The sequence below is a fragment of the Pristiophorus japonicus genome, chromosome 19, assembly GCF_044704955.1.
Source record: "Pristiophorus japonicus isolate sPriJap1 chromosome 19, sPriJap1.hap1, whole genome shotgun sequence".
In the NCBI taxonomy this organism is placed as follows: domain Eukaryota; kingdom Metazoa; phylum Chordata; class Chondrichthyes; family Pristiophoridae; genus Pristiophorus; species Pristiophorus japonicus.
In genome coordinates this window covers 40,984,448-40,996,723 of record NC_091995.1, presented here as the reverse complement: position 1 = coordinate 40,996,723, position 12,276 = coordinate 40,984,448, and the positions used below count along the sequence as shown (strand labels likewise).

General features: G+C 47.2%; 1 protein-coding gene across 1 annotated transcript in view; it reads left to right on the top strand.

Annotated features, from left to right (window-relative positions):
* Positions 1–12,276, top strand: part of LOC139230187 (complement C4-A-like) — a 186,096-nt gene that overhangs the window by 98,719 nt on the left and 75,101 nt on the right. Inside the window, exons 18-20 of the mRNA XM_070862027.1 lie at positions 2,433–2,547; positions 5,441–5,511; positions 8,528–8,667. Coding sequence (XP_070718128.1) covers positions 2,433–2,547; positions 5,441–5,511; positions 8,528–8,667 — 326 coding nt within the window. The remainder of the gene's footprint in view (positions 1–2,432; positions 2,548–5,440; positions 5,512–8,527; positions 8,668–12,276) is intronic.

The following is a 12,276-nucleotide window of genomic DNA, read 5'->3' as shown; positions in this document are numbered from 1 at the left end:
GAGTGGGGGGGGGGGGCACTAAAACCCGGCAATAAAACAAATTAAACTTTAAAACGTATAAAATCAAAATAAAATTTGGTTGCCAGGGTTAACGATGCACTCCAGTCCCTCCGGCGCCCACCTCTGGCGGAAGGCCGCGAGCGTACTGGTGGACACTGCATGCTCCATCTCCAGGGACACCCTGGCTCGGATGTACGTGCGGAAGAGAGGCAGGCAGTCAGGCTGAACGACCCCCTCGACCGCCCGCTGCCTGGACCGGCTGATGGCCCCCTTGGCCGTGCCCAGGAGCAGTCCTACGAGGAGGCCCTCGGACTTACCCGCTCCCCTCTGCACAGGGTGCCCAAAGATCAGGAGTGTGGGACTGAAGTGCAGCCAGAAATTGAGGAGCAGCCCCTTTAAATAATAAAACAGGGGCTGCAACCTCGTGCATTCAATAAAAACATGGAACACGGATTCCTCCAGACCGCAGGAATTGCAGGCGGCCTGGGAGCCCGTGAACAGATCTACAAACCTGTGAGCATACTCACAGGTGCATACATTACAACGTTTGAATTCAACAGACAGGCTGCCTATCTCCAACATATTTGTGCATTTTGTAAAGAGAACACTGTTAGAAAAGTACAATTTATTGTATAATGGGACTTTTTTCTTAAAATAATTCCTGCACAAGATTGACTAAATTGGGGGGGCAGTTAGGGGAAGAGGGTGGAGTCACACGTTTCTTGCTTATCTGCTTCTGTGATGTCTAACTGTTAACTGTGCAGGTACACAATAGCTGGCTTGTGTGGAAAAATTGTGGTTGGGTGAAGAAGGGTGGGAGCAGGCTCGTGTGGAGCATAAACACTGACATGGACCTGTTGGGCTCAATGGCCTGTGTTTCAGTGCTGCAGGTTCTATGTAACATCTGCCTTTAAGCAGAACAGAATAATAATAAGCGGGGTGTATAACAGATGGCTGAGGATATACCATCCCTTTAGTGCTACCAAAAATAATACCTTGTATTTCTCTTGCACCTTTAACATATTAAAACATAGCAAAGTGCTTCACAGGAGAGATTATCAAACAGAATTTGACACCAAGTCTCATAAGAGGATATTAGGGCAGGTGAGCAAAAGTTCCGTCAGAGAGATTGGAGAGAGGTAGAGAGGTTTAGGGAGAGGATTCTCGAGCTTAGGGCCTAGGCAACGGAAGGCACGGCCACCAATGGTGAAGCGATTAAAGTCAGGGATGCTCAAGAGTCCAGAATTGGAGGAGCGCAGAAATCTCGGGAGGTTGTAGGGCTGGAGGAGATTACAGACAAAGGGAGGGGCGAGGGCCATAGAGGGATTTAAACAGGAGGATGAGAATTGTAGGGGTAGAGGAGGTTACAGAGATGGGGAGGGGGCGAGGGCCATGGAGGGATTTGAACAGGAGGATGAGAATTGTAGGGGCTGGAGGAGGTTAAAGAGATAGGGAGGGGGCGAGGGCCATGGAGGGATTTGAACAGGAGGATGAGAATTGTAGGGGCTGGAGGAGGTTACAGAGATAGGGAGGGGGTGAGGACCATGGAGGGATTTGAACACAAGGATGAGAATTGTAGGGGTTAGAGGAGGTTACAGAGATAGGGAGGGGGTGAAGACCATGGAGGGATTTGAACACAAGGATGACAATTGTAGGAGCTGGAGGAGATTACAGAGATAGGGAGGGGGCGAGGGCCATGGAGGGATTTGAGCAGGAGGATGAGAATTCTAGTAGCTGGAGGGGGTTACAGAGATAGGGAGGGGGTGAGGATCATGGAGGGATTTGAACAGGAGGATGAGAATTGTAGGAGCTGGAGGAGGTTACAGAGATAGGGAGGGGGTGAGGACCATGGAGGGATTTGAACAGGAGGATGAGAATTGTAGGAGCTGGAGGAGGTTACAGAGATAGGAAGGGGGCGAGGACCATGGAGGGATTTGAACAGGAGGATGAGAATTGTAGGGGCTGGAGGAGTTTACAGAGATAGAGGGGGCGAGGGCCATGGAGGAATTTGAACAGGAGGATGAGAATTGTAGGAGCTGGAGGAGGTTACAGAGATAGGGAGGGGGTGAGGACCATGGAGGGATTTGAACAGGAGGATGAGAATTGTAGGGGCTGGAGGAGTTTACAGAGATAAAGAGGGGCGAGGGTCATGGAGGAATTTGAACAGGAGGATGAGAATTGTAGGAGCTGGAGGAGGTTACAGAGATAAAGAGGGGCGAGGGCCATGGAGGGATTTGAACAGGAGGATGAGAATTTTAAAATCGAGGCATTGCTCAACCGGAGCCAATGAAGGTCAGCACAAGACAGATTTATACCCCCGACTTTTTAAGATGTGGTTGCCGTTTAATTTCCCGTGGGGAGAATAGTGGGTGTGCGGCCTATTTGTAACAGGGCTGATGTGAACACTGACATGTTTTCTTGCCCGATTCCAGCTGCCATGCATACAGATGAGGAATTTTTCGATGAAACCGCCATCCATGTTCGCAGCCAGTTTCCACAGAGCTGGTTGTGGAAAACATTCGAGGTCTCAAGCGAGGGCGATCACAAGTAAGATGGTCTCTCGAGATGGCACTGAGGCAAATATAACCGGCTTTACGTCAAAGACAAAGCTCGTAGTTACCGACAGCATCATGATTGTTAATTGCTGCATATGTACACTGCTCAATAGGTAATATCTATGTCACATCACTAAAAGTGGCGACACAGGTTAGCAAGGCCAGAAAGAAGCAAACCAGACACTAGGGTTTATTTCAAGAGGTATAGAATTGAAAAGTAGGGAAATTATGCTAAACCTGTATCGAATTTCGGTTAGACCACACTTAGAGTACTGTGCACAGTTCTGGTTGCCATATTATAAAAAGGATATAGAGGCACTGGAGCGGGTGCAGAGAAGATTTACAAGGATGATACCAGAAATGCGAAGGTATACATACCAGGAAAAGATGAACAGGTTTCTTTTCTCTTGAAAAAAATAAGGCTGAGGGGTGACCTAATAGAGTTCTTTAAAATGATGAAATGTTTTGATAGAGTGGATATAGAGAGAATGTTTCCACTTGTGGGGAAGAGCATAACTAGAGGCCATCAATATAAGATAGTCACCAAGAAATCCAATAGGGAATTCAGAAGAAACTTCTTTACCCAGAGAATGGTGAGAATGTGGACCTCGCTGCCACAGGGAGTGGTTGAAGTGAATAGTATCGATTTATTTAAGGGGAGGCTAGACAAGTATATGAGGGCGAAGGGAATAGAGGGTTATGCTGATAGATTTAGATGAGGAAAGAGGGGAGGAGGCTCGAGTGGAGCATAAACGCCAGCATGGACTGGTTGGGCCGAATGGCCTGTTTCTGTGTCGTGTATCCGATGTAATATGTGACACATGAGAGAGAGATTTAGAAAGAATAATGGGCAAGAGGCATTTATTGCAAGAAATGAGCAAATTCAGGGTTCACATATAGAATATTCCGCACAATCACCACAAGGCAATCATTGCATTGCAAAAGTCGGGAAGTTATGCTAAACCTATATAAAACAATAGGTCGGTCACAGCTGCAGCACCATGCCCAATTCTGGGCACCACACTTTAAGAAGGACGTGAAGGCTTTGGAGGGGGTGCAGAAGAGATTTACAAGAATGGTTCCAGGGATGAGAGATTACAGTTATGTTGATAGACTGGAGAAGCTGGGGTTGTTCTCCTTAGAGCAGAGAAGGCTAAGGGGAGATTGACAGAGGTGTTCAAAATCACGATAAAGCTTTAGCTAGAGTAAATAAAGAGACACAATTTCGAGTGGCAGAAAGGTCGATAACAAGAGGTCACAGATTTAAGACGATTGGCAAAAGAGCCAGAGGCGACATGAGGAAAAACCTTTTTACGCAGCGAGTGGTTAGGGTTTGGAATGCACTGCCTGATAGGGTGCTGGATCAATAGTAGGCTCAAAAGGGAATTGGATAGATACTTGAAGGAGAAAAAATTTCAGGGATTTAGGGAAAGAGCGGGGGGAATGGGATTAGCTGGATTGCTCTCCCGCAGACTCGATGGGCCGAATGGCCCTCTTCTGTGCTGTACTTTCTGCGATTCTACGATTTAAAGTCAAGAAGATGCTGCACGAAGGGAATTTGAACCAAGTATAACTTTGATGCAACCGTCCAAGTATCTATGGATTATGGTCTGACAATAAACCTCATGTCCTGAACTCTTTCAAGATGAGCACCCTCAAGTGAAGCTTAATGACTGAACCACACAGGATAGGAGGTTGCAGCTGGCTTTTGCGGCCCCAGTTGAGTCAACGCAGTGCAACGGCTTGGCAAGGAGAGCTGTGGTGGGTCGACACTCTCTCGCCCTGTGGAGGTGACCATCAAGCCAGTGTCTGCACTCTGGTTGTTGCTTCATGTTCGCTATCGGAAAGCGCAGAAATAGGACGGAGATCGGCTCTGGTGACCGGTACACTCAATGGGGGGGTGAAATTGGACATGGGCTGGGGGAATCTCAATGGCCTCCCGTGATGTGCCCCGCCCAATATTCAGTCCCCTTGACTTCAATAAAACCGACCCATTATCATCATAAGCAGTCCCTCGAATCGAGGATGACTTGCTTCCACGTCAAAAAGTTCACGGGTGTTTCAATGAAGGACCTAAAATTCCAGAACTAAATCCTGAAGGGTGGAAGATGCCTGTGCGTGGATTTTTTTAAACGTAGGGTGACCGTTGCACACCAGCCACCACACGGGCTTGACAGAGCTCGGTCTTGATCCAGTGGCAAGGATTAACCAGGACGACTGGAGACCAGCTCTGCTGCACGGACCTAGTGCGCACACATATCGCAGTGTGGGCTGGGCCCGTGCTGCCCCTGGGCCCTCACCTCTTCTGGGCCCCGAACTCACGCCTCTCCTGGGCCCCGATCACATTGCTCTACATTCTCTCGCCGCTCCTTCGCCCCGACCGCACTGTTCCTGTTGTACCTGCCCACGCTCCAATCACCGACTTGGACCTTGGTGACCTCCCTCTTCACTGCCGTTGCTCTCCTACTCCAGCACGTGCTGCTCCTTCCGTTCCCCGTCCTGCTCTGATGGTGCTTGCAGGCCAGGAGCCGCACAGACTGCGAGGCCAGGCCTGTCGTATGACGATTGGCAACTGTGATTCTGTCTGTTTTGTATCGCCCCCCCCACCCCCATCTCCAATTGTACCTCCGAGTCGCATTGTATCTGTGAGCATGGTAAGCTCGGAGGTGGGATAGCTGTGCTTCCTGGGTACTGCTCTTGGGCAGCAGCACAATACAGGCATTATCGGACTGATATATGCCCTGCCCAATATTCAAATATATTGCCCCCAGGGGAACTGAATATCACACCGGGGGTATAAACCACTGCTGATTCAATAACATTCGCTGTGTTACTTTCGAATTTAATTAAATTATTTTTCTTCTGCTCCCCAATTTATTCTTCAGGATAAAAAATTACATTCCCGATTCTATAACCACATGGGAGATTCAGGCAGTTGGCATGTTTGCAAATAAAGGTAACGTTTCTTCAACTGAATATTGATGAAGTATGCTGGCTGGTTTATAGACTTTTCTTAATGTGATAAGCTCTTGCTGTACAAATGGGACATTGCAAATGCCTTTTGTGAATACAGGTTGAACCTCCCTTTATCTGGAGCCCTCGGCACCCGGCCTGTTCTGGATAAGGGATTTTTCTGGACGAGGGGAGGTTATGTTAAATTGGATGGTACAGGTACTGAGCAAGGGGATACCAAGGCTGTCTGGCTTGGGGCTGGGAGTGCGGCAGAGGGGTGGGGGGAGGGGTGGGGGCAGTGGATCGCGGGGTCAGGCCAGCGATTGCGGGAGTCGGCAGCGAGGAAGGACTTCAATTTGTTCATTTTGTTCATGTTGGAGTTCGGCGCATGCGCCACCTGGTGGCCGGGAATGGTTCTGGACGAGGGGTGGTTCCCAGATAAGGGAGTTCTGGATAAGGGAGGTTCAACCTGTACTTCTTCCGATCAGCACTTGTTGCAAAATTAGAAATAGTCACCAACAGAAAATATTGGACTTCAGGGCCCCTACAGGCACGTACGAGATGCACATAGAAAATAGGTAGAAAATAGGTGCAGGAGCAGGCCATTCAGCCCTTCTAGCCTGTTCCAGGTTTAGGTAAACACTGTGCTTGCGCTGAAACACGGAACTTGTGATCCACCTAGAATTCTCTTGACAGACTGTATGCAGCCAAAGGTAACGGGCCTCCGTGGGCGGAGAGCTGGGCTATTTGCCCAACTCCTGCCCAATGAATACCGGTGAAAATCTTATGCCGGGTGAATGGGAAAACCCCCAGTTTGATTGGTTGGGCCAACCCACGTGATCCCAGAGATCCGTATGAGGCCCATACGCTCCTGGGATATGTGGGCCTCTGCGAAGACCTTCGCATAGAGCCCCAGGACCGCAGGTCGCCGAACACTCCGGGACCACCAGATACTTTCGTAGACATTTTTGCCGTCGGGGACATCCTGCCTGCGGGAAGCCTCCGACTGCAAACTCTGGTCCGTTTATGGTCTGAGAAATATTGGTTCAAATAGGGGCCGTCACAATTCTTCACTACACAGCACCCCAAATGTCTTCTGTTATCAAGAGGTTGATGGGGTGAAGGATGGGCGGAGGCTCGTGTGGAGCATCAACACCGGCACGGACTAGTTGGGCCGAATGGCCTGTTTCTGTGCTATCGACTTGATGTCATTCTCTGTAATGTTGGGGTAAAAAAAAATCACCTTAGGCAGTAGAGCAAATCTAGCGGGATTGTATCGAGCGCCTGTTATATTCCCCGCCCGATATTCAAACCCATTGCCTCAACAGAGCTCCGTGTTAAGCGGCTGTATTAAAGATGTGATCATCAACATCATAGGCAGTCCCTCAGAATCGAGGAAGACTTGCTTCCACTCTTAACATGAGTCCTTAAGTGGCTTAACATGAGTCCAATATGGGAACCACAGTCTCTGTCACAGGTCGGACAGAGGGAAGAGGTGGGTGGGACTGGTTTGCCGCATGCTCTTTCTGCTGCCTGCGCTTGATTTCTGCATGCTCTCGGTGACGAGACTCGAGGAACTCAGCGCCCTCCCGGGTGCACTTCCTCCACTTAGGATGGTCTTTAGCCAGGGACTCCCAGGTGTCGGTGGGGATGTTGCACTTTATCAGAGAGGCTTTGAGGGCATCCTTGTAATGTTTCCACTGCCCACCTTTGGCTCGTTTGCCGCGAAGGAGTTCCGAGTACAGCGCTTGCTTTGGGAGTCTCGTGTCTGGCATGCAAACAATGTGGCCTGCCCAGCGGAGCTGATCAAGTGTGGTCAGTGCTTCAATGCTGGGGATGTTGACCTGGACAAGGACCTAATGTTGGTGCGTCTATCCTCCCAGGGGATTTGTAGGATCTTGCAGAGACATCGTTGGTGGTATTTCTCCAGCGACTTGAGGTGTCTACTGTACATGGGATACTGCTTGCTTAGCTCTGCTGCTTAAGGCAAAGTTCTGTATAAATGACTTAATATATAAATGACTTTGACAACTACAAATTGAAGTAGAATAAAATAATGTTTTAAAAACTGGAAATGTACAACATGCCAATCAAATAACCCAAACAACTGCTGAATGGTCCTTTTCGAAAGAGTGGTCTGGGGTATGAGGTAAAATAAGGTTTGTACTCAAAAGTCATCATTTGTAAATGGAGCTAATGATCTTTCACAAAACTCATGGAAAGAAAGTATTGTGTAGTGGAAGCATGAGGAGATTTGGGGCTTTGGAAATTTATATATTCTGCATTTCCTTTACCACGATCAAGGAAGAAAGACTTGAATTATTATAACTTACATTCGCTGTGATGGTGATCTGGGGCTTGCTGTAGTATTTGTGCATTCAGTTATTATAACTGAACACCATTACCATCACCACCGCTCAGGCGAGTCACATTGTCCGCATGCCCGACACAAGACTCCCAAAGCAAGCGCTCTACTCGGAGCTTCGACATGGCAAGCGAGCCCCAGGTGGGCAGAGGAAACGTTTCAAGGACACCCTCAAAGCCTCCTTGATAAAGTGCAACATCCCCACCGACTCCTGGGAATCCCTGGTCCAAGACCGCCCAAAGTGGAGGAATGGCGCTGAGTTCCTCGAGTCCCATCGCTGAGAACAAGCAGAAACCAAGCGCAGACAGCGGAAGGTGCGGCAAACCAGACTCCCCACCCACCCTTTCCCTCAACCACTGTCTGCCCCACCTGTGGCAGAGATTGTAATTCCTGTATTGGACTGTAGTCATCTGAGAACTCACTTAAAGTGGAAGCAAGTCTTCCTCGACTCCGAGGGACTGCCTATGATGATGATAGGCAGTAACAATAACCCTTAACAAAATAGTTCCATGCTTATAAGGTGAGTATCAAACATGCGGATCTTATTACCTAATGCTGAGAATTATAAATAAGCACCGAATTTAACAAAACAATAAAACCGTTTTATTGATGAGAAAAACAAGGCTAATCATTTTCTCGATGTTTTGACGTTAAGGATTCTGTGTTGCGGAACCTAAGAAGATGAAAGTGTTCAGGCCGTTTTTTATCTCCATGAGGCTACCTTATTCTGTCAAAAGGCACGAGCAGCTGAATGTGAGAGCAATCTTGTACAATTACCTGGACCAGGACCTAGAGGTAAGACAATGCTGGAAGCAACTTACTTCACTAGCTCGAGCCCCTTGTATCAAACTGTAATGGCACGCGGTACGTATGCAGGAGGCCTATTGCTGAATCTCGGTGCATATATGTTCATGTACACTGTTTATGTCCATTGTGCCTTGGAAGTCTAGCACTAGGGGATCACAGGCTCAGAATAAGGAGTCGGCCATTTTAAACTGAGATGAGGAGGAATGTCTTCTCTCAGAGGATTGTGAATCTTTGGAATTCTCTAATCCAGAGGGCTGTGGATGCTCAGTCTTTGAGTATATTCAAGACTGAGATCGCTAGATTTTTGGATACTAAGGGAATTAAGGGATATGCGGATAGTGCGGGAAGATGGAGTTGAGGTAGAAGATCAACCATGATATTGAATGGTGGAATGGCTTGAGGGGCCGAATGGCAGACCCCTGCTCCAATTCTTATGTTCTTATGTACCCTAATGGGTATCCATTGGCAATCTCCTTTCCCAGATGAAAGCAAGGATTCTTCTGGTTACTTTAGGCAATGGCAACTGCATATATATATATATAATATATATATAAAAATTAATATCCTTATATACAAAAATTTCTGTTCCCCATTTCCAGCAAATTAGTAAACATGGTTAAATGTCATGAAAAGTAGTGATGCATGTTAACAAGGTCATGGAAATGCAAACAAAGCACTGAGTTACATTTCTAGAGGGATAGAATTGAAAAGCAGTGACATTATATTAACTTGTGTAATGTATTTGCTTCATGGGTTCTTTGCTTAAGAATTCATAGCAACACATTGCTATTAAGAACTAGTTGGGTTTTTAACAAAGGTTTAACAATCACACTACACATTATCAGTTCATCCACGAGGCTCACAACTGCATACCTCATCGTGGATGACCTCGACCCAACTGACTGGGGTTTTATTGGGTCTTGTGAACATCACATAGAAACATAGAAAATAGGTGCAGGAGTAGGCTATCGGCCCTTCGAGCCTGCACCACCATTCAATAAGATCATGGCTGATCATTCCCTCAGTACCACTTTCCTGCGTTCTCTCCATACCCCTTGATCCCTTTAGCCGTAAGGGCCACATCTAACTCACTCTTGAATATATCCAACGAACTGGCATCAACAACTCTTTGCGTAGAGAATTCCACAGGTTAACAACTCTCTGAGTGAAGAAGTTTCTCCTCATCTCAGTCCTAAATGGCTTACCCCTTATCTTTAGACTGTGTCCCCTGGTTCTGGACTTCCCCAACATCGGGAACATTCGTCCTGCATCTAACCTGTCCAGTCCCGTCAGAATTTTATATGTTTCTATGAAATCCCCTCTCATCCTTCTAAACTCCAGTGAATAAAGACCCAGTTGATCCAATCTCTCCTCATATGTCAGTCCCACCATCCTGGGAATCAGTCTGGTGAACCTTCGCTGCACTCCCTCAAAAGCAAGAACGTCCTTCCTCAGATTAGGAGACCAAAACTGAACACACTATTCCAGGTGAGGCCTCACCAAGGCCCTGTACAGCTGCAGCAAGACCTCCCTGCTCCTATACTCAAATACCCTAGCTATGAAGGGCCAACATGCCATTTGCTTTCTTCACCGCCTGTTGTACCTGCATGCCAACTTTCAATGACTGATGTACCATGACACCCAGGTCTCGTTGCACCTCCCCTTTTCCTAATCTGCCACCATTCATTTAATATTCTGCCTTTGTGTTTTTGCCACCAAAGTGGATAACCTCACATTTATCCACATTATACTGCATCTGCCATGCATTTGCCCACTCACCTAACCTGTCTAAGTCACCCTGCAGCCTATTAGCATCCTCCTCACAGCTCACACCGCCACCCAGCTGATATCATCTGCAAACTTGGAGATATTACACTCAATTCCTTCATCTAAATCATTGATGTATATTGTAAATAGCTGGGGTTCCAGCACTGAGCCCTGTGGCACCCCACTAGTCACTGCCTGCCATTCTGAAAAGGACCCGTTTATCCCAACTCTCTGCTTCCTGTCTGCAAACCAGTTCTCTATCCACGTCAGTACATTACCCCCAATACCATGTGCTTTAATTTTGCACACCAATCTCTTGTGTGGGACCTTGTCAAGAGCCTTTTGAAAGTCCAAATACACCACATCCACTGGTTCTTCCTTGTCCACTATACTAGTTAGATCCTCAAAAAATTCTGGAAGATTTGTCAAGCAGGATTTCCCTTTCATAAATCCATGCTGGCTTGGACCGATCCAGTTACTCATGATGCAATGGCTCTACAAGCATACTCACAGGTGCATGCATTACACCTTGGTTAGACCACACTTGGAGTACTGTGAACAGTTCTGGTCTCCATATTATATAAAGGATATGGAGGCACCGGAGAAGGTGCAAAAGAGATTCAAAAGGATGATACCGGAACTGAGACGTTATAACTATCAGGGAAACTTGAACAGGCTGGGGCTCTTGTTCCCACTTCCAGATCAAATTTCAGTTCTCAGCATGTTAATGAAAGGATTCATTTGCAGGGCTATGGGGAAAGGGTAGAGGAGTTGGACTAATTAGATCACTCTTTCAAAGGCACGACGGGCCAAATGGCCTCCTTCTGTGCTGTAAAATTCAATGATATTGGTGTTCTTGTTTGATTAAAGCTGGTTCATGCCACCATTAAAATAGTTAAAAAAGCAACAAAAAATGCTGCCACGTGCTGAGAAATAGACAATAAGGGAAAATTTGCAGTCGGAGGCTTCCTGCGGGCGGATGCCATCGATGTGCAAAAGATCTACAGATTTACCTGGTGGTCCAGGAGGTACGGCGTTTGTCGCTCTTGGGCCTCTCCGGGTACCCGTGGGTAGAGGCCCACGCATCTCAGGGACGCAGGCGGTTCGCAAGCGCCCCTGGGATCACATGGGCCGGCCCAACCAATCAAAGAAGGGGAATCCACATTCACACTTATGGTGATTCCGTTTGTACGGAACTCCCATAGTTATGAATGGGGATCGCTTAAAAAATACACAACACATAAAATAAATTGAAAAAACATTACGGGCTAGAAATTCGTCAGCCTAACACACGTTTCAACACAATTTTTTTGCGTTAAAAGTGCTACTTTGTCGTTAAAACAAGCTTCACAAAGTTCCCCAAAGGTTAAGAATGGCGGTTTCGAAATATCGCCGAAAAGCGGCTCGCCAAGGTGCAACGCGAAAAAATATCGCAAATTCAGCCCCAATGTTTATTTCACCAGACTCCATCAGCCAATACATTCAAATTATTGGCTCCAAAACATAAATTTACACAGAAAATTTGCCCTTCATTTGTCAGTGTTTTTTTTGTCACGCTCTTTCAATGTGTTTTGGGCTATCTTTGTTACTGCCAGCACTGGCATGATAAGATAATAGCAGAGAGAAGGGAGCAAAGAGCAATCTACCTTTCCCAGCCCTGGTCTCCAATTTAAACTACATCGGTCAGCACAGTTCTGTAATATAATGGCCCCGAAATTCCGGCCGCCCTGGGTCCGTACGGAGTGTGTACAGACCCGGGAAGGCATTGGAGAAGCGGTTTTCGACGCGCAATGTGCATGCGCTGAAAACCGGCTTTTCTGATCTGTCAAG